The sequence below is a fragment of the Alternaria metachromatica genome, assembly GCF_023757995.1.
Source record: "Alternaria metachromatica strain BMP 0045 chromosome Unknown scaffold_2, whole genome shotgun sequence".
NCBI lineage: Eukaryota > Fungi > Ascomycota > Dothideomycetes > Pleosporales > Pleosporaceae > Alternaria > Alternaria metachromatica.
In genome coordinates this window covers 524,097-545,264 of record NW_026055493.1, presented here as the reverse complement: position 1 = coordinate 545,264, position 21,168 = coordinate 524,097, and the positions used below count along the sequence as shown (strand labels likewise).

Below are 21,168 nucleotides of genomic sequence, written 5' to 3'. Positions count from 1 at the left end.
GATAGAGGATTTCGTGTACTGCTAATAATACTTCTGAAACTTCATACTGCTTTACCCTGCTGTTCTTGTGATGGCGAACTACTGTTCTTCTGCTTGGAAATATAGGACTATGCATCTAATTGCCTCACCGGAAAGTTGACGGCTTCAAGATTTGTTCCTCCAACCTGCTTGCCACTCGCTGCAGTGATCAGGCCATCCAGCCAATCTTGGTGTCCTAGGAGCATCTTGTTCGGCTTCTGCTCCTCCCAGTCCTTGAAAATCTGCCCAATCTGACTCTCCTGCGTCAAGATCCTCACCCTCTGCCCCTCCAGATCCTCTACAACCCACGCATGATAAATCTCCAGCCCATCTGGCGTCTTGGAGCTCCACGCCAACCTGCCCGCGCGCCCGTTACTCTCCGGCTGCTCCGACTCCTCGACCGTGCAGGTCAGCGGGGGGAAACCGAAAGTGCTGAAGTTGAAGACGTCGCCTTTGTGCAGGAAGGTGCTGTCGGATGACGGAGGAGTGATTTGAGCGCAATTCTTGTAGTAGGACTCCCATTTTGAGATGTTGGCTAGTAGGGCCCAGATTTGTGTGCTGGTAAGGTCTTTGGCGATGCGCTCGTTGGAGACGAAGTTGTCGGTTGTGCCCGGGAGGAAGTGCGATGGCCAGTTGATTGCGGATTGGTTCGCCATGTTATTGGCCGATTAGTATTAATTTGCGTTGTGCCGCTGGTTCTGGGTAGGAAATTTTGTGTTTGGCTTGAGCAGTATGTAGAGGGAAGTTGTTGGTAGGCACTTTATCATTCATGGATCGATGGATATCGTTGACGCTAACATGCGGCGCTTGTGCATCATTATGCATGGGAAAGACTACATCCGGAGTATCCACAAAGTACACTGATTTGTCAGTATTCAATATGAACGGAGATGCATTTAGCATAATTCTGCGCATTCTTTTACTGCAAACCTGGGCAGGAAAATGATCGTGGCTCAAAGTATCATGCGGGGATTGGCCTGTCGACGTCATAATGAGGGCTTGATCTTGACGCGATTAGCCACTTTTGCAGTCCGCTAGTAGAGAACTGACAACGTTCACTCAACCCAAAGAGCTGGCAGATCGGCTGAGAGAGATGAAAATCAGAGTACAATTTCTTGAGCTCAATTACTTCGATACTGCACCACCCCAATCTCAGTGGCTTTATGTGTCGTTGACCAGATTCTCGTTGTTGAAGTGGAACTTTGTCACGGCCACGAGGAGATCGTCTCTAGCACCGCTCATTTGTAATCCATTGGCTGTCATTGCTTTTTCGCACTTGTCATTGCGCCAGCACTCTCTTTCAGGATCCTGATGGAACGCCAACGGGCAGAGAATAAAACCACCCCTTCTGACAACATATTTCTCAATGACTACATCGCCATCTAGTCTCTGCTCTTTCGCAGCACTGCCAGTACGTACGACCACGGATACTACCTCGAGGTATTTGCGCTGCTTGATCCAGTCCCGCAGCGCATCCAACATGAAGTAGTCTGCGTCTGCCTCAACGCGGCTGTAAAGAGCATAGTCGAAGCCGTCTTCTCTCGTCCAGTAAAGCGGGAACCTAGAGGGCAGGCGCATGAAGCTGAGTAGATGCTCGAATGTATTAGCATCCGCGTCGACGTAGTACGAGCCGTCGGCCTGATGGTCCGCGCCGTCTGCCCAGCGATCGAATAGATTTCTGAAATAAGGCGAGACCGAGAGAACTGATTTGGACGTACGAAATTTGCAACCGAATACGTCGAGCGTAATCTGATTATCTGCCATGATAGGAAGAGATGGACAAGCTCGGATTGAAGAGGGGGGAGGTCTGGCTGGGGGGCGATGTCAGCCTTTATGCTACGAGACATGTGCAAAATCTGGATTCACGCTGCGACATCGCGTGATACACTGTTTGTGAAAACATGAGGGTGATCTGAGCAGAGTCACATGGTGTCTCTGGAATGCTAACTACCAGCCCGCAGTTAAATTTGATGAAGTGCCTCGGGAGAGACGTAATACGACATGACAGAGAAGAGCAATATCGCAAAGCAACCTTATCGAATTCCATCATCGCAGGCCATGAGAGTCCTACTACACAACTACATATTTAAGGAACCTTACATTCAAAGGTCCAAAACGATTTAGGGTAACTGAATCACCGTTGCTTGATTCACAGCCATCAAAACTGGCTCATTTCGTTATCTCTTCCAGCGCTCACCCACAGCCACTCGTCATCGTCTTTCGAGGTGTTCTTATTGTGAATATATGCGTGAGGCCCACAGATATGCGTTGAAGACGCGGGAATGTTACTATCAACAGAATCGTGGGGCCGAGGGTATTGGCAATGGCAATTTGCGTTCATACACTGCGATGGCTGCGTTGACACTGCTTGCGCTGGTAGCGTGTACTGGGTTTCCAAATACCTCGCATCGTGATTCGGTACGTAATATTGTGGCTGAACGTGAAGCCATGATGTTGGCTCTGCAGGTAGCGAATAGTTCGCCTCGTAGCCCAAACCCCAATCGTGGAGTCTCTCGCAGTCGCAACAGTCGTAACCCATCTCATCGGGAGTCACTCGAGGAAGACCAAGGCCCGGATGCTCATATAGGAATTGATCGAAAGATTGAACCATGCGAGGCACTGGAGAAATTGCGAGGGGCCCCTCGTATGGGTCGTGGCGGTGGGCGGTCAAGGACGGGTGGTTTACCACGTGGGCTGGGAAGGTCTGCTGCGATGAAGATGGTGCCATGCTGGACTGGAGTTGGATTGTCTCCACAGGTCGCCTTCCGTCGACATGAAAGGATTCCTCCGAGATGGGGATGCGCATATCTGATGCAGATTGTGCTTTGATGCGCGTAGTATCGAGTTTGTGGTTGACGTTTCCCCCATCAAAACCTGGTCTTGAAGCTTCTGATGTGCTAACCTGGGCTGCAAAGTCGACTAGGAAATCGAGAGCGTTCATGCTGCCGGATGATCAAAAAGAGCTTCGAGAAGATAGAGGACTAGAGAAGAGTTCAGGTGTAGTCCTTGCCAGCGCGCCCTGATATGGTGACTGTTAACATTGATCTTCGAGGGGAAAGGTCACACTGATGGTACTCGCACCAAACGGATGTAGCAGTGCATCGTGTTGTTGCACCCGTGAGGAAACAACCTATCGGAAGCAAACCCATTGTCTGAACAGTTGTGATGATGCGATGTGATCGATCAGAAGCAGTCTGATGCATTAGGAGATGTGTGAGCCGTATTCCTTCTTGAGTTAATCTCCTCGGTTCTTGTCGAAGCTCCTGTCACAAGAACAGTATCAATGCACAACAGTCTCGTGAAACCAATAGTCAGATGTATCGCACGGCTGCACGACTGCCTTTGTGTAGAACTCCCTGTGGGGGACTAGAAATGTTTCAATGGAGGTCAGACCCCTGAGTTCCTTGGAAATCAATCAACTACGTTGCCTGTAGTAAGATCTGCATTCGTACTTGTGTTGGTACGACCCATCTTGTGTGTGCCCGAAAAGCCCAGGTTGAGAGACGAGATGGATCCACTGGACAGCCGCGATGCGCTGGTGCTGCCAGACAGCTGAGGGCTGCTTCGCCAGATGAACGAAATTCAATTCTTTTTTGTTCTGCGCACAGGAAATGGTGGTCGATATTGGCGTGCAGTCTGTAGATGCATGACGTGGTATTGTCTGTTAAAGAGTCGGATCACCCCTCCCTGCATGGGTTGGCTCACGCCCGGCGCGTGAGCTTGCCGCTAGCGCGGGCACTTGTTGACAATCCGAGCCCACTCATTCCCTCCACATTGAGCAATGCGCGCAGCGCGACGCGTTCAATGTGTCGCTTCGAGCTCTTGAGCTTGATCATTGTTTTTTTCGAGCGACTGGCGGCACGGAAGAAACGGTTCCGCGCACCCAGCGACCTGTCAGCGCCGCGACCATGCTCCACGAAATCCTCCTCTCGCTCTCCGGACACCCATCGGCGCTGTTCGATGCCCCAGACCACGTGACAGCAACTGCGCGTCGCCTACTGTCACCGCCCGAAGCAGAGCTACTATCTTCAATCGGTCATCTGTCGCGTCTGCATCGAAGCACACGCGATCATGTCGCTAGAATCGCCGCGTCACATCCCTCAGTCATCTGCAGGGCGGTCGCTACTTCGATTACCTCTTACCATCTCGAACGGTTCCAATGCAAGGTACTGGAAGTCGAAAGCCGTGTCTTGAAACAAGATGCTTCCATCGTGGGTGCATACAATATCGTACCACTGGCTGGGATAGTGAGCGAGTTCTCGGAATGGACCAGGGTGATGGAATGGCTACGGGATATCAGCAACTACATGTTGCCCTCGGATGTTCCTGCGAAGTTCGAAATGATGATTGGAAAGGCTGCCTCTGGAGCTGCCGTCATTGACAAGCTGCGAAGCGAGGCACAGACAGGCTATCCGGACATTGAAGAGACTGCCCGGGGTCTGAGCAAAGTTGCAGAAACATCGTGGCTACGGCAGCTATCAACCTGGCTGCTGTACGGCCGCCTTCCATCGTTTGGTCGTTCCGACTTCTTCATCCAGCAAGGTGATGAGGATGCAGATGAGCAAGTCTTCGTCCTTCAGAACAAGCTGCTACCAAAGTTTGTCACAAGGCAAACGGCTCTCTCTATCCTGTTCGTCGGACGATCGCTAAATCAGATCCGTGCATTGCCGTCAGCCGTGAAGGCGTTAGACACATCCAATTCGGTCTCGGAACTTGATCTACTTCCTAAGCACGTTCAACAACTCTCTCGAGTGAGTGCACCGGTTTCAACTGCCATGCTCTCGGAGGCAATTGCCAACATCCGCCTCTCGCTGTCTCGGAATCTTCTACAACACTTGTTACCTCGTGAGAAGATTGTGGAGACATTGACGGTTCTACATCAATTCTTCTTGCTAGGAAGAGGAGAGTTCGCCCTGACACTGATTGCAGAAGCAGATGATAAGATATTGTCTCGACATAAAGGGTCGCAGCCCACCAAGTCTGGCCAATCTGTCAAGGCAGTTGTGATCAAGGAAGCGGAGATTAGCCAGGTCCTCGCGCGGTCCTTCTCCGTTCTGTCCACCTTATCTAGCGAGGACGAACACACAGATGATATTCTGGACGTTGCAACTCAGCTTCTACATCTCAGCGTTAACGGCTCGTCTAATAACCGCCCTGGGACCCCGGGCCGCGCTAAGGACGCGGACTCGATGCTTCCACAACTTGCCATCATGTCTTTCGACGACCTACTGCTGTCTGTACCAACGTCTTTAACGATGGACATCCGTTCACCACTTGACCTCTTCATAACAAAAGCAGATCTGGACGTTTACTCATCGATCAATGCTTCCCTTCTCGCAGTCCGGAGAGCACATCTGCATTTAGCAGAACTATGGCGATACAGTTCGATACGGAGAGACCATCCTTGTCCGCCTGGATATCAATACAGCAACTCCGCGCATGGTAAAGCAATGCTGAAGCGGCGACGACAACGCACTACGAAACGGGCGCAGGACATGCGGAAGATATGGGCGACATGCGCAGCCGCTATCTTCTTCTTTGCGGAGAGCGAAGCTTACTTTCATGGTGCGGTCGTACAACAATCCTTCGGTCATTTCATAGCATGGGTTACCGGTCCTCAAGTTCCTTCAACCGCAGAATCGTTGCCAGCAGCTTCCGACAACTTGAGTGCCACTGGCTTCCGCAGGTCGACGACAGAAGGAAGCATACGGCAACAGCATGATCCAGAAGCATTGGCCTCAGCACATCGCCGCTTTCTGTCTTCGGTCGCGTACTCGCTTCTGCTTACCGATCAAGCCTTCACAAAAGCGCTGCGTACCTTGTGCACCCACGTAGACGAGTTAGTGGCATACATCAAGCGTCTTACAAAGATCCAGCAGAACCTGGATCTGGAAGAAGATGAAGGTGTGGAGGATTATGCGCAAAACTACAAGAAAGAAGAGCGCGAGGTCAGCCTGGAGATGGACCGGGCAAGGAGGAGGCTTGACAGCGACCTCAAGACACTCGTAGAGCGGCTTCGTGAGATTGATAGCGACAGGATTGGAGCTTCTGCACCTGGTACATCAATTGGAGCGACGATGGAGGAAGGTGCCTATGAGCCATTGAGAGTAGGAGGTATCGACCGTCTTTTGATGAAGCTGGACTGGAGCGGCGAGGACGAAGAAGAGGAGACCGAGGACTTGATCGATCTTTAAAGTGCATGGCTTTGTCCTCGTCAAACGTTTTCAGGGACTACTATCTTCGCGATCCTTGTTGGCTCTTGGCACTGTATCATGACCAATGTGGTAACGGCGGAAAGCGCGTTGATTGCGCGGTCGCGATGCCTCCGCATGGGACGGACTTTCTTCTAATGTCGACATGGGTGAGTATCGTCCAGGCATCATTTAGGTCGCCTCCCAACATTCTATCATCACATTCGTCACACCACATCATACCGCTTCAACAGCTTATCAACATTGCTCTCTTGCATCAATACTGTGTATGTACCGGTGTTCACGCCCACAATTCGATGCTAACAACGCTAGGTCCGCTCAAAACAATTCCCTCCAATCCGCCTTCGCGTTCAACTTGACTCGATACGATCACTCCGCCGTAAGAGATCCCGCCATGTCTTCAGATCGCAATTCCGCCCGTTCTTTCCTTGGATTTGTACGGGGTACCGGGAAACGTCTCCCCGTCGAACGCGACGACCGTCCAGCATGTCTTCCAGCCACGTCAAACGAGGCATTGCCTAGGAGACGCCATTATATCTACCCGCGAGAAGACTCTGGGGTATACATGCCGACAGGACCGGCCGAGATAACAGGCAAAAGCTCTTCGTCGGCTCCTCATCCACAGGCACAATTAAATCCCTTCGAGGACGCCCAATACGAATACGGTGCTACCATCTCTGAGACGCAGCCGTCACCTGCACCACTGGGAGGCCCACGGTGTATCACCTCTGATCCATCTGCAGTCACGACCATAGCGGAATCGAACGGTCGCAAGGGCTACAGGAGACGCCTACGAGATCGAATCTGGGCTATGTTCAGAAGAGAGAGGATCGTTTGCGGGTACCAGCCGTCCAGCGATAGAGTGCCTCTCCTAGGAGGGGAAGGAACACACCTCCGACGTGGCACTGTGCGAGGACAATGACTTATGGACCCGCAGGACGAGAGCGACGATTATTGTCTTGGTCATGAGGCTGCGCTGATTTGAGGGTGGTTTTGTGTTTCATGGGTTGGCTGTAATGCTTGTATTCTTTCGCACGTGCCCAGTATATGAACCATCTTTCCAACAGCTATGGAAAACACAATGAGGTCGGATTTCTTTGACAAGTGAATGTATGATAGCCACCGATGTATTTGTTACACATTTTCACTCAAAAAGTGAGAATGCTCTAGACTGTGTTGCACTTGCTACAGATAGGGTTGTTGTCATATCACCAGCATTAGGGAAGCGATAATATCAAGATCAAGATTCACACGAAACAAAGATTTGGGAGGGTGGCAAGGGGTGTCACAGCTGAGCAGCAAAAAGATGTTTGTGATTTGCCCCACATGAGAATCGAACGCAAGAGCAAAAAAAGATATTGCTTAGGTCGTGCCCGGGTTCTGTTCAACTGTTAGAATTTGACATCGAACAGTGGAATGCGATAGACATACCGAACCGGGGTTACCAGAAAGTTTGATAGAAGTCAAAATCTGGAGTGATAACCACTACCTGTATTGGCGGTTAGACAGACTTCTTGAGAAGAGGGTTGGAGGAGACGTACACTACACAACCGTGTTTCTGGTGTTTGATGACAAAATCGCGAGAAACATAATTCATAATGTTAGACGTCACATTTGATCAGCAGGCCGCCAGAGTTTTACGGACCCCCAAAGTTCAACACTCTAGTGTGTGGCGAGCGGGGTCGCAGATGTGTGGAGCGGGGCTTAGCCGAAACGCGGAGCTTGTGGGAAAGCTGGCCATCCCACATGCTCTCGGTAAGCATCGTTTGCGCTCAATGCTACAACGTCTGAATTCCTTCGATCCCCCATCGCGTGCTCTTGCATCGAGTCGGTGTAATGTCGCTAGTCGACGCATGAATTATGTGCAGCGAACCCTTAAGACGTCTCCAATCCATTGAGACGCGTCTTTGCCACGCTACAAACACGCGTCTCTACCGAAGCGACGCCACAAACATCTGCTTGAATGGTTCGCGCCAACATCGGGCTTACGTAGCGATAAAGATGAAGAGAGACGGCGCAGGCGGTGGACGACGAGCAAAACAAGTTCCAGCCTCAGAAGGATGCAAGGGTCACATAAAGGGTAAGAACAAATGGGTATCGCATCCCAAACTGAACGCCAAGACATACGTCAGATGATGGTAATTCGCAGGAAGCAAGGTACTTGCGACATGTCTTCTGCTTCTTCTGCTTGCGCGATCCTAGGTCGTCAACGTCCCTGCCCACAAGTCGACTACACAATGACAGTCCAGCTCAATATCTTCTCCGCCAAGGCAACTTTCAACTTCACAAGCAACAAACCGGCAACTAGCGGCCCCGAACTTCCAGAAGTCGTTAGTGCGGAAAATAGTGATGACAAGTCTCGCGACCAGTCGCTGTCGGCTTCTACTAAGACTTTCGTAGATGAACACGAAGATGCCATCGCGTTCAAGACGATCAACTGGCTAGCTGGAGTTGGGGATATATGCAACGGCACCTCCAGAGGAAACGGCGAGGCTAACGCTACACCCGAATCCTACGATGACAAGCAAAGCATAGAAACGATAAGGAACACGAAAGTGATCACGCATCGTAACGTTCAGGGCAGGCCCAACACCCGACGAAGTGCTCTACGCCGGCATTGCGACTTCTGGGACGCCGATCAGGACGGAGTGATCTACCCATGGGACATATTCATTGGCTTCCATAAACTCGGCTTTAACATCGCTTTGTGTCTATGGGCAGCGGTTACCATGGCTGTGTGCTCATCTTACAGCACCCAGAGTTCTTTCCTGCCGCACCCGCTCTTTGCCATCTACCTTGATAATGTCAACCGCAACAGACACGGAAGCACCACTGGCGCGTACGACTTAGATGCCGAGCTGGACACGCGACGCTTCGATGCGATATTCGAGAAATATGCGGGAGGCAAGGACTACCTGACCGGGCGAGATCTATACGACGTTTGGGCAGGCCAATGTTGCGCGAATGATTTCTTCGGATGGTTTGCGGGTGCCTTAGAATGTGAGTTGCGGATCATCACCTCACGGACTGAGCATACGATACTGACATTTAATAGGGATAGCCATGTACATCCTGCTATGGCCACAGGACGGAAGGATGCGCAAGGCCGATATTCGAGGAGTATACGATGGTACCATTTTCTGGAGAATTGCTGAAACCCGCTCCCAGCGTTCACGGCCATGAGATTGCGGAAGCCCATGATTGGCTCCACTGGGGCCATACACGACCCCGAAAATTTAATTTACCAACATCACTTTGGTACGACCACATTAGAGTTTGGATGTGACAAACTTAAGCAGCTAAACGAAACACACATTAACTCCCACTGTAATCCAGCGTCTACCTGAATGTGTCTTCTTCATTAAATTGTTGTTGCAAGAATCAAACTTACGCTACGTCCCTTGATCTCCAAACTGGTAGTCTCGAAATTGCCACTTCAGCCCATAGATATAGACCTTCTAGGGTCTGGATCGCCACTACACAAGTTCCTGCCTCGATAAATTACCGCCGTCGCAATGCGCCACCCAGAGCCCTGCCCATCCTCGGATCCCATCAACCCGATCAGTCTTGTTAAGACCCAGAAGCTTGCGCGAGACCGATATCGAGCCTTGAGCTGGAGCCAGTTCCGACTACCTTCTTCTGACAGTTTTATACGATTGGATACCCGCGATGATACGCCCGCACACGCCTTGCCGGACGAGAACGATGGATTCACTGTCGTGCGCCAGTATCTATACGATGTGCTCACCCACACAGGATGGGGTATAGGTTATGAATGCCCTGCAGCGATAAGAGCAACGGTGGAAGGCTGGTATGGGCACGGGGGGTATTTCAAGGCGCAATTGGCAGAGAGAAATGGATTGTTGGATCTTTGTCCCATGAAAGGAAAAGATGGTGAAGGTGACGAAGTATACTTCGAGGACCAACTGAGAGACAAAATCAGGCAATGTGTCAGATACGAGAGCAACATGCTATTGTATCGTGAGGATGAGCTGGACGACGCGATGTCTGAAGCAGATACATGCGTGGGCGATAATACTCCTGATGTCAGTGTACAGGAACGGGGTTACCAGGATTCCGATGGAAGCGAAAGCATATACTCGGTATCCCGACCGTCGATCGATCTCAACGAGGATGCAATGGCCATTGCTCCCCATGAAGACCAGGACGACGACCTCGACCTTTCAGCACCTCATCTACACCGCAGCGACAGCGCAAGGTTTTTGGAAACAGTCGGATCAAAGACACGGACCAGCAAAGACTTCGTATCATCCGACCCCGAGCCCAGAGTAAACGCGCCTTCCGAGATCACGCATGAACTCACATTCCAGGTTCCTACGCCAAAAGTAGAGCAATCAAAGAAGAGGAAAGAACGATCGCATGAAAGTTCAAGAGCCCTGTATGAGCTGGTTGCAGAACGCAAGTCATCCATTAGCCGTGCAGTGTGCAGTCATTCGAACGCAACAACGCCAGACTCGAAGTCTCAAGACCCACCGAAAATAGAGCTACCTACCGCATACAAGCACGCACGATGTGGCGCCGTCGTACCCACCGAGAAGTCCATACCTGTCGCACGGCACAGAAATCACAGGAAAAGTGCGAAAGTCACCGAACGCCGGTTACGGATGACCCACGACACAGCTTGCTCCGTTAGCTCCACACGCTACGAGACACTGCCAGAAAGTCAACCACCCGCGATAAAGGGTCAGCATCTCCTTGTCGAAGCTACCTCTGTAGCGAAGAGAGCGATTGCCCTGAATTTCTGTGTTGATGAGGCGAAGCACTTGAACCATCACGAGCGGAATAAAGTGAGTCTCATGTCTAGGATGTTTGCGAAAGTGGGTGGGAAGAAAGCGTGAATACGTGGCTTTGGGGGAAAGAGCCAGGATACAGCATAACACAACACAATGTTATTTGTCACAGCTATGGGTTTAATGCCGACGGGAACAGGAATATCTAGGAATCTAACGAGTGGCACGATTGATGTTCATTCACTTCATTTCATGATCTTTTTTTGGCCTTGACTGTAACCCTTGCTATATACACGTCTTTTGATCTAGACGATTAGACCTCATGTCCGCAAGTAGCCAGGTGCATTTCTCCTTCTGCAGGCAGCGTCCATCTTGGCTCAACACCGATGATACCACGCTCAGTGATCATGCTGGCGTTCACTGGGCTCTTGGGAATGATCTGCTCACCCTTGGTGGCAAGGATGGAAAGTACGTGTGCAGCAGCCTATGTGTGTTAGCAGATGTTCTCACTGTGCAACCTGGTTTCTTGGTGCTTACCTTGGCGTTGATGAAAAGTGTCTCCGGGTTGGGGTTGTCAATGGTGTCGCAAGCTTGGTGGTAGCAAGGGTCTTGCTCGACACCAGTTCCAGTGTGGAGGCCTCCAACAGGCTTGCCAATGTTCATGAAAGATTGGTAGTCACTTCCACCGGTGAAGCGTGCGGCTGTCACGTTTACTCCCTCCTTCTGGAAATGCTCAACGAAGAGCTTCTCGATGGCTGCTGATCCTGGCGCACCCGTGAGGTTGAAAGTGCTGCCATCACCATCGAAGACACCAAAGTAGCCGCGGGAAACCATGTCGAAGTTGAGGTATGTGAGGATGTTGTTCGCTTCTGTGGCGTTCAAGTTCTGTGTGTAGTACTTGGATCCAAGAAGACCGTTTTCCTCCGCGCCCCACCATGCGAATCGGACCTTGTTCTTGACGTTGTATCTCCTGAGCGCCTTGGCAATCTCGAGGATGAGTGTGCTGCCTGAGCCGTCGTCGTTGATACCAGCGCCGGCTTGTACACTGTCAAGATGCGCACCGAGCATAATGACGTTAGTTGGGTCACCGTCTTTGGTCTCGGTGAAGACGTTCTGTGTGATGCGTGTTTCTACGGTCTGGGTCTGCTGGAAGTACGCTTCGATAGCTTCGCCGGCCTTGAGGCGTGCGACGAGGGGTTCAGCGTCGGCAAGGTTAATGTAGCCGGTTGACACGTATTCGGGGTTAGGGTTGGACAACGTGCCACCGGTAACATTCGCAGTGTCGCTTGCGTAGATGATTACTGCAGAAGCACCAGCGGCAGCGGCAGGCTTCATGCGCCCAGCGAGGGTAGTACCATCAGGGCAGGCCCCTCTTTGTACCAGAACGATCTTGCCCTCAACATCCAAGTTGTCGTAGGCTTCGTTTGTGCAACCTTCGGGTCCAGAGGCACCCAGTACAAGCGGGAGCGTCAATCCTTCCGGAGTGGTCGATGGCGAGTAGGACAATCCAATGACACGGTAAGAGCTGTTGCTCACACTGAATTCAATTGACTCAATCTTGTTGAAAAGAGCCGGGAAATCCTGAGTCCATGTCTTGAAGTGTGTGTTCTGGGTTTTGGCGAGCATGTAGTCAACAGATGCAGCGTAGCCCGGAAGACCGAAAGCACGGTTGCCGCCATTTGCTTTTGCGATAGAGTCAAAAGCTTTGAGGTTACCCATCAACCTGAAAAAGTCAGTGTGCCGTCGAATCAACGAATAGACGTCCATACTTCTCAGTCTTGATCTCAGCCTGGATTGGTCCAGATGATACCATAGGCCGGGGTCGCACAGCAGCGAATGCTTGCGCAGCGCCCGCAAGGACGATAGCACTGGAAACCTTCATGTTGTCACTTTAATCGGTTAGCTTCTCCAGGATCCAGATGTGACGAGCGTGCGAGTAACGTCTCCCATGTTTAGGTGGCGGCACCGAACTCATATACGCATGTTTCCCGCCACTGGACGTTCCGGCTTCTTGGGTAAATGCAGCTTGTTTGAGCGCGGAACACCGTGCCTGGCCCACTCTTATCATCGTCTTGCAGGTGCTGTGTCCGGAAAAGAAGGTCACAAGAGAGTAGATCGGTCTTTGCCAAGTTGCCAAGGGGCAGACATTGATACCTGCCCAAAGGGCGATAGACTGGCTTGGCGGGAAGGTTACCATCGTCACGAATCCTGTCTCTTCTATCGCAAGGTGACCAGAGAAGTCGATATATCCGAACGGTCTCTGGTTGACCGATTGAAAGCGATGCAAGCTTCACCGATGAGTACGTTCCGTGTCATGGCTCCTGGGTATTGGTTGTTGGCGTGTCCGAGCGGCGAACTGAATATGAATCTGGGACTATGATCCATGATAACAGAAAACTGTGACTGGAATATTTTTGGTGAGTTCATGCGGCTGAGTTGGATCCCACAGTTGCGAAGAATGTGATGTATCTTATCTTGATCTGAGTGAGGCGACGCCAGCATATATAGCTCGCGAAGGGCGCGAGTACCTCGATGTCAAGGTCCGTCTCTGGGCGCTTCCAAGCCCATGAACAGAGTAAATGTAAGGAAGCGTACTCGGTAAGAAGTCTGTATGGAAGAGAAATGTGAGAGTATTAGAATTGTTAGGCGAGATTGGATATCAGTGGTATCAAGAATCAAGATGTCATCTTTCACCATGCAGCAATGGCGCTCGCTCGCTATCACCAGCAATGCCGTTCCCATCGGCATCAGCAAGCTGCTGGTCTCTCTGCTTCTTTCTATCTCTCAGAACGAAAGACAACCCCATAGCGAGTAGGAAACCCTGGAGGATGCCCGTAAAGATGAACAAGCCCCAAGCACTCCAGCCTCCAGGTCCTAGCCTCGCATATAGACTTGCGGCAAAGACGAAGCTCCCCGGTGTCTGAATGCACATCATAGGGATGGATAGACTTCCGGTTTCCTGTAGTCTCCAAGTCATGAGGATCTGTGGTATGTATTGTATAGCGGCAAGGACGGTAGCAAGCAAGCCGAGGAAGTTTGCCCATCCGCGAACGTGTGAAGGGAGCGCGTATACGAAAACGACGGAGCCGATGAATGCGACGACGAAGAAGGCGAGCGAAACACCTAGGACGAGGACGGCCTCTTTCCATGTGGGCATGTCGGTATCTTGTTCTTCTTCTATAGCTGGTGAACTGCCTCGAGGGAAGAAGATGAGGAAGAGTAGCATGCTGTCAGTTGTTAGTGTCTAGTATGCTGGACGGTTGAGAGTACCGTACATGAAGAAGAAACAACTCCACTGCACCCCGATCTGTACTATCCCGAGCATAGCTGCTGCGCATGGGAAGCTTCCGATCTCCTTACAGCATCCCATATCCCTTGTGCTTTCTGGCAGGGTCAATATATTCGCGATGCTAGCGGTTCCCGACACAGTCCCTAGAAGGACGAACATGGGGCTCAGACCACGCGATGACCGACGCGATATGATCTTGTAGTGCTGTGGAAGGTAGGATACGAGTATTCCGAGGACTATGAAGCTACGCGACGGTGATTAGCTGTGTTGACATGCGACGAACAGGGCAGGCTTACACGGAGACGCCAAAGTTGACCAGGTCGGGATACGCGAGTTCGGTACATCTTGGGTCGTCTGAATACATCGTGGCGGAGTAGATTGTTGTATACGAGGGCGTGTTGCTGCTACATCTGCTATGACTGAAGCGCAGTGGTGTCAGTTGCCGCCTGGGGAAGCATGTGACGTAGGAAGGAGCTCACGCGTCGAGCGGACGCGGAGGTGACGGCTAGCCCCGAGCGCTCCTGCCTCGGCTGCGCGTACCTGCCGCATCAACTATCGCGAAGCCGACGATGCCACAACACTCATCAACCCCAACCCCATGATCATCCGATCTCCCTGTCCCTCTCACAGGCCGACATGGAGTTCCTCCCCGCCCTCCAGCATGGCATAGACGACCTCAAGCCCTCGCTCTTCGAACTCCTGTCCGAGCAACAGCTCGCATCGCTCCTGCCCCCGTCGCTGCGCTACCTCCTCGCCATCACAACACCCCGATATCCACGCTACCTGCTCCCCATACTCAATTCCTTCGATGAAGTCTACGCGCTGCTTATGCTGCTCGTGGAGCGCCACTTCCTTCGCACATACGGCGGATCATTCACCGAGAACTTCTACGGGCTGAAGCGCGCCCGGGTGCTGAAAGTGCGAGGAGGCGAGATACCGCGCGCACAATTGGGCGCATCGGACAGTGTACGAGAGGCTGTCAAGCTGGGCAATGGCGACATATGGAAGAACCTCGCCGTCCTGGTCGGCCTCCCATGGCTGAAGAGGAAGTTCGACGAGGGCTACGATGTCCACGCTGCGCATGCCAACCTTTTGGGACCCGGGTACAACCGTGACAGAGAAGGATTAAGAGCAGGGGCCAGCGTGAAGGAGAGGCTGATGCACTACTACAAGTGGTTTCTACGCAACATATATCCGAGTGTAAATGCTGCTTACTACTTTTCCTTGCTGGCCTTCAACATGGCCTACCTCTTTGATGGGACCAAGTATCATTCTCCATTCATGTGGCTGATCGGCTCGCGTATACGAAGACTGGGAGAGGCGGATCACAGGGCGATTGAGATTGCGACGGCGCCGAGGAAGGTTGGCCCGGCGCGGCCTGGAGAAGGCGGATCCATCTTCTCGCCAAGGAACATTGCGAGGAGCATAGAGCCGCGCTTGTTGAGTTCGCTGAAGATTCTTCTTCCAACCAGTATCTTCGCGCTCAAGTTCCTAGAATGGTGGCATGCTTCAGACTTCGCCCGACAGCTATCGAGGAAAGCCGCTGAAAACATCGACCTACCACCGCCAATATTACCTTCGTTACCGCCATCCGCGAAGCAACCTTCGAAACAGGGAGAGTCTTCCGAGAAGGCACGTCCGACATCGTCTTTGTCGGACCAACCACAACGCATCGACCCTCCGATATCCTCAACCACCCTCCTCCCGATCCTCACGGTACCCATACCACCCTTGTCAACATTATGCCCCATCTGCGTAACACCCATCATAACACCCACAGCCTCGCCTACGGGATATGTATATTGCTACACTTGCATACACAGGTGGGTTGGGGGTGATCACGACCGCCAGGTCGCCTTCATGGAGGGTGCTGCAGGATTTCGAACGGGTGATGATGGAGAAGCAGAAGATGAGGGCTGGGGTAGGGAAGAGGGAAGCCGAGAAGGAAGATGGGAGAGCGGTAAAGGAAGAGATGCTATTACTGGAAGGAGGATACTTGGTGGCACGGAAGGTTTGCGAAGAGTCGTTGTTTAGAGTTATTTTTGCGGCACATCATACCCCTTAGCAATCATTCCACAAGACTAGTAATGACTTGTGACTACTTCTAATTTACTCCGGACCTTTGTTGTCGTCGTGTTCGAAAAAAAGCCTCTTTACACATCGTGCCTTTCGTTTGACGCTGAATCATTAAAAATATTCGGTGACGTGATCGGGGTCCGGCGTAGTACGAGCCGATGAGGCATTCCACCTTTGGTTGACTGTGCGCACGCGCGCTAGGTCACGAAAATCAGCCTCAGCCGACGATATCCTGCAAAGATCAGCCGGCCCTCAACCTGCCGCAACCGCCGAATAGTCATAATCGTGCAGGTTAGAGTCACGACGTGCGCCCTTTCCTGCCGCTTGTCATGTATCTAAGCCAGGGCGGAAGCTAACACTATTTTCGCTTGCAGCTGCCGCATTAGACCATGCATACGAATTCTGTCAGCCAATGCAATAGTCATATGCGAGGCCCATATCAGTCAGTCCCCACTCTTTGACTTTCTGGTAGTCCTGCCTTCTATATCTCTGCGTTCTTCTTTCACCAACATATTTATGAGTGGGTGGCGCATCTGATCTTGGATTCGCGCTTCAAACCCATCAGCAATGGCCCCGCCAACGATACCAGCAGAACATTCTGTCAACGATTTCGCAAACGATGTCGCATCTCAAATGGAGGGCTTCACTCAGTCACAGGGTATAGCAGAAGAGGCTATTGCACGAGATCGCGAGGAAGACGAGTCTGCATCTGAAGATGACGATCAGTCTTCCTCGGGTTCGGATACAATCCGGCAGCAATATTCCATGATAAATTCTTATCGCCGGCCTTCCTGGGTCAACCCAGGATCACGATCCACCGCCATAATATCGTCCAGCGTACCCGAAAGGAGTCATCTACCAACGTCATGGAAGAAACACAGTCATCTGTCGAAGAAAGAGAGGGAGACCGTGCGAGACGAAGAGCGGAGTCTGCTCCGCGACAACCATCTGATTCCGCCCAAGCACCCAAGAGCTGGAAGCGAGGGACCCTTTGATCGAGTGCGATCTAGAATGTCAATTTCAGGACTGCGGAAAGTCAAGAGCACGCCAGACGAGGAAAGCGCAGTCGAATCACCCTCCGAGCGAACAGCGCTATTGGGAGCATCTGAAGGTAATCCAGGCCAACCATACGGGGGGTTGGATTCACCCAAGACAATCAACAAGAAATGGAACGAGGCGGTTGCAGCAGGGAAGATCAACACGAGCTGGCAGCGAGAAGCTAAAGTCTTAACCAAGAGTTCCGCACCGCTCATCTTGACATTCCTACTACAGTATAGCTTGCCAGTAGCGAGTATCTTCACCGTCGGACACATTGGCAAAACTGAACTAGGAGCTGTGAGTCTGGCGAGTATGACGGCGTCGATAACGGGCTATGCAGTATACCAGGGTCTAGCGACTTCGCTCGATACCTTGTGTGCACAAGCATACGGCTCGGGGCGTCCCCATCTCGTTGGGCTGCAACTGCAACGCATGTTGTACTTTCTCCTCTTGATCACCATACCAATATCGCTCATATGGGCCTTTGGCACACAGATCCTCTCGCTCATCGTTCCAGAGAAGGAAACGGCACGCCTAGCCGGACTGTACTTGAAGGTTCTCATCTTCGGAGCGCCCGGCTATGCGGCCTTCGAAAGCGGGAAACGCTATGTACAGGCGCAAGGTATCTTCAGCGCGACTATGTACATTCTCCTCATTTGCGCGCCACTCAACGCTTTCCTCAACTGGTTCATGGTGTGGCATCTTGGCTGGGGATTCATCGGCGCACCCATTGCTGTCTCGATCACCGAAAATGTTCTTCCTCTGCTATTGTTTCTCTACGTCAGGTTCATCGACGGATACCAATGCTGGGGTGGGTTCGATCGACGAGCGCTCAGGAACTGGATGCCGATGGTGAAACTTGCGCTTCCCGGCTTGATCATGGTGCTTGCCGAGTTTCTGGCTTTTGAGATCTTGACGTTGAGCTCATCGTGGCTTGGCCCAACTGAACTTGCGGCGCAGTCTGTGCTGGGCTCGATTACCGGCATCACCTTCCAAATACCGTTTCCCATGAGCGTGGCAGCGTCCACGCGCATAGCTAATCTCATCGGCGCAACCCTGGCGGTTCCAGCAAAGACAGCAGCCAAGGTAGCCGTCTTTGCCTCTATCCTTGTCGGCATCTTCAACTTACTACTCCTTTCGCTTCTTCGCGAAGCTATTCCTCGCCTATTTACACCGGACGAAGAAGTCATAGACATGGTCGCAAAGCTCCTACCGCTATGCGCGACTTTCCAGGTCTTTGATGCGTTAGCCGCCAACTGTAACGGTATCTTGCGTGGCTTGGGCAGGCAGGAGATTGGTGGCTATGTTGGATTGTTCGCCTACTATGTCGTTGGTATCCCAATCAGCTTCGGCACCGGGTTTGGATCACCACATTGGGGGTTGTATGGGCTTTGGAGTGTAAGTTCCGCTGCTGACACCTAATCTAACATCTGTTAACATGTCACAGGGACCTGCGATTGCTCTTGGCATAGTGGCTGCCATTGAAGGTGTATTCATATGGCGAACAAGCTGGGATAAAGCAGTCGAAGATGCGAAGGTGCGGAATGCTGCAAATTAGGAGTGGCTGTATCCGATAAAAATTCGATCGCTGCATAACCCTAGTGGTCAACAATGAACGAAAATGAGAAATTGCATTGATGTCATGTGTCTTCATGGCATGTCTAGTGCTGGGCTACAGGCTTCTAAGTAATACATTGGGTGAAATGAATGATGGTATGCTTGGAGATTTCTATTGCCGAATACGAGTGAGTGACTGGATTTTGTCTCCTTGCAGTAGTGGTGTAAACTTTGGTAATGACTGCTGTCTACCTTTCGCCTCCTACGGTATGCCTGAAATGTCCCGTTTCTTTATTGTCTCCACGCTCAATCAAGAAGCTTCTGGGCCCACGGTGCACTCTCATACCAAGCGCGAATCTTCTTGCCGAAGACATAGAGTGGAAGTGCAGCTCCGGTAACAATGGCAGCGGCTGATGCTAGAGTTCCGAAGACTGCCATAGGTCCAGCAGTATCAAGCCAGCCAATCATCGGAGTAATACCAACGGTGACAGCACCGGCGGAGATCATATTGATGGAAGAGAAAGCTTGAGCAGAATGCTCGGGGTGACAGTCGATGACGTAGGCGATGGCGATCTGCACACCAGCGACACTACCCACGTTGGTGACTGTCATCCAAACGAGAATCCAGACTAGGGGCAGACTGTTCTGGAAAGAAGCACCCAGACCAATCAAGCCGACCATGGTGATTGGGGTTGAAAGCAAGAGGAGTACGAGGCGGAATTCGGGCTCGACCATGCCTTTAGTGGTACCGTTGTGGCGCGCCATCAGGCCAACCGAAGCGTCAGACATCCAGCCAAAAAATGGCCCAGACAGTAGACCGACCACAAATAAAGGCAAGTTGGTCAGACCGATCTGACTGGGTGTCAAATCATATGGAGGAGATGACAACAAGATTGACATGAAGGTGGACATGCCAGCCAGGAACAGGAACACTGTGGTGTTGAGAAAGCAGCTGTAGAAGACGATGGGTGAGCTGATGAGGCCAAGGGGCTTGATAATGCCTTTGAAGAACGACTTATCCGAGAGTCGGCCGCGAGACAGAGCTAGCTTCTCGTTGTATGTCTGCCTTGCAGGTCGAACGGAGGCCTTTAGATCTTCCTCATCCCATTCTGCGCTTAGCTTATCGGCGGGCACGTGAATTGTTGTGACATAGTCCGTCTTACGGTTGAAGTAGGCCGACTCGAAGATCGTTAGGTAGAATACGGGGATCAGAGCTGAGTAGATGAGGGCGGTGATGAGGAAGTTGGCGGAAACGCCGAACTGATCGGTGACGAAACCGGCGATAATTTGGCTAGAAGGAGCCTTTGTTAGCAGCTAGAGAGGTGACGGGTTATTGTTATAACTCACCCAACTTGAGCTCCAGAGTTCAGCATCAGATTCCACACCGCGATAGATCGACCTCGTTGGTGAACGAAGAAAATGTCGCTGATCGTTGCGGTAAGGAGGGTGAACAAAGGTGCAGAGAAGAGACCACCAGCTGTTCGAGCGACGGCTAGCATGGGAAATGTTGAAGAAAGGTAAGCCGCGAAGTTGGCTAGAGCAAGCAGTACAACGCTCCAGATGTAGAACGGTCTTCTCCCCCAAACGTCCGTTCCCGCAACCGCGACGAAAGCTGCGGCTGAAGTCCAGAATGTTGGTGCTGTAAGCAGCCATGTCGACACATCGCCCTCATTGCTCTGGATCTTTTCGGTGAGAGGCTCCAAGCCTGGGGTAAGCATAGTCGTGGTTCTACGATAGATGAGCGTAAGGATTTGTCAGTCCAATCCGTATGAGAAAGACTTACGCGTTCGTGACTGCAGAACCGAAAGCGAGGATGAGCAGATGAATGCATTTCCACTTCAAACTCCAGTTCAGAGGGTCGTTTGGGTCATCGGACGGTTGCGGGGAGAGTACAATGCCTCCATTCCTTTTGGAAGTATCCAGTTCGGGTACCTTGTCGTCGCTCGTATCCTTGACCCCTAATCTAGAGGTACCCCGAGGAAATGCTGACCGCGTGCTTTCCAATACACCCCAACCCATGATGACCGGCTTTGATATTCAAATGGAGTTAATGCGGAAGGGACGGCCCGCGTCTCTTGAAGATCGAATGCGAAAGGTAGCAAAAAGAAGAGAAAACGCCGTCCAGCGGTTTGCCAATACCAGCAGGCGACGAAGCGAAAAAAAAAGTGCAAGTAGAGAGAGGTGAAGGAGAAGTCGAGAACCAGTCTACAGAACAAAATACAAATCG

The 21,168-nt window shown here is 51.7% G+C and overlaps 9 protein-coding genes across 9 annotated transcripts; 4 read left to right on the top strand and 5 right to left on the bottom strand.

The window, feature by feature from the left end:
- Positions 1-107: 107 nt before the first annotated feature.
- On the bottom strand, positions 108-674 carry J4E83_001001 (uncharacterized protein; the record flags this gene model as incomplete). The annotated part of the gene is made up of 1 exon (XM_049327958.1): positions 108-674. The coding sequence occupies one exon, from the start codon at positions 672-674 to the stop codon at positions 108-110; it is 567 nt and encodes a 188-aa protein (XP_049192476.1).
- Positions 675-1,179: 505 nt separating this feature from the next.
- Positions 1,180-1,782, bottom strand: J4E83_001000 (uncharacterized protein; the record flags this gene model as incomplete). The annotated part of the gene is made up of 1 exon (XM_049327957.1): positions 1,180-1,782. The coding sequence occupies one exon, from the start codon at positions 1,780-1,782 to the stop codon at positions 1,180-1,182; it is 603 nt and encodes a 200-aa protein (XP_049192475.1).
- A 2,144-nt stretch (positions 1,783-3,926) lies between these two features.
- J4E83_000999 (uncharacterized protein) lies at positions 3,927-6,212 on the top strand (the record flags this gene model as incomplete). Its single annotated transcript, XM_049327956.1, has 1 exon — positions 3,927-6,212. One exon carries the CDS (start codon positions 3,927-3,929, stop codon positions 6,210-6,212), a length of 2,286 nt encoding a protein of 761 aa, XP_049192474.1.
- Positions 6,213-8,467: 2,255 nt separating this feature from the next.
- On the top strand, positions 8,468-9,413 carry J4E83_000998 (uncharacterized protein; the record flags this gene model as incomplete). Its single annotated transcript, XM_049327955.1, has 2 exons — positions 8,468-9,230; positions 9,286-9,413. The coding sequence occupies 2 exons, from the start codon at positions 8,468-8,470 to the stop codon at positions 9,411-9,413; spliced, it is 891 nt and encodes a 296-aa protein (XP_049192473.1).
- A 1,881-nt stretch (positions 9,414-11,294) lies between these two features.
- On the bottom strand, positions 11,295-12,863 carry J4E83_000997 (uncharacterized protein; the record flags this gene model as incomplete). The annotated part of the gene is made up of 3 exons (XM_049327954.1): positions 11,295-11,465; positions 11,519-12,704; positions 12,751-12,863. 3 exons carry the CDS (start codon positions 12,861-12,863, stop codon positions 11,295-11,297), a joined length of 1,470 nt encoding a protein of 489 aa, XP_049192472.1.
- Positions 12,864-13,664: 801 nt separating this feature from the next.
- On the bottom strand, positions 13,665-14,634 carry J4E83_000996 (uncharacterized protein; the record flags this gene model as incomplete). Its single annotated transcript, XM_049327953.1, has 4 exons — positions 13,665-14,208; positions 14,257-14,293; positions 14,342-14,514; positions 14,567-14,634. The coding sequence occupies 4 exons, from the start codon at positions 14,632-14,634 to the stop codon at positions 13,665-13,667; spliced, it is 822 nt and encodes a 273-aa protein (XP_049192471.1).
- Positions 14,635-14,906: 272 nt separating this feature from the next.
- On the top strand, positions 14,907-16,304 carry J4E83_000995 (uncharacterized protein; the record flags this gene model as incomplete). The annotated part of the gene is made up of 1 exon (XM_049327952.1): positions 14,907-16,304. One exon carries the CDS (start codon positions 14,907-14,909, stop codon positions 16,302-16,304), a length of 1,398 nt encoding a protein of 465 aa, XP_049192470.1.
- A 609-nt stretch (positions 16,305-16,913) lies between these two features.
- Positions 16,914-18,942, top strand: J4E83_000994 (uncharacterized protein; the record flags this gene model as incomplete). The annotated part of the gene is made up of 2 exons (XM_049327951.1): positions 16,914-18,782; positions 18,832-18,942. 2 exons carry the CDS (start codon positions 16,914-16,916, stop codon positions 18,940-18,942), a joined length of 1,980 nt encoding a protein of 659 aa, XP_049192469.1.
- A 305-nt stretch (positions 18,943-19,247) lies between these two features.
- On the bottom strand, positions 19,248-20,960 carry J4E83_000993 (uncharacterized protein; the record flags this gene model as incomplete). Its single annotated transcript, XM_049327950.1, has 4 exons — positions 19,248-20,232; positions 20,289-20,669; positions 20,725-20,899; positions 20,957-20,960. The coding sequence occupies 4 exons, from the start codon at positions 20,958-20,960 to the stop codon at positions 19,248-19,250; spliced, it is 1,545 nt and encodes a 514-aa protein (XP_049192468.1).
- Positions 20,961-21,168: the final 208 nt, after the last annotated feature.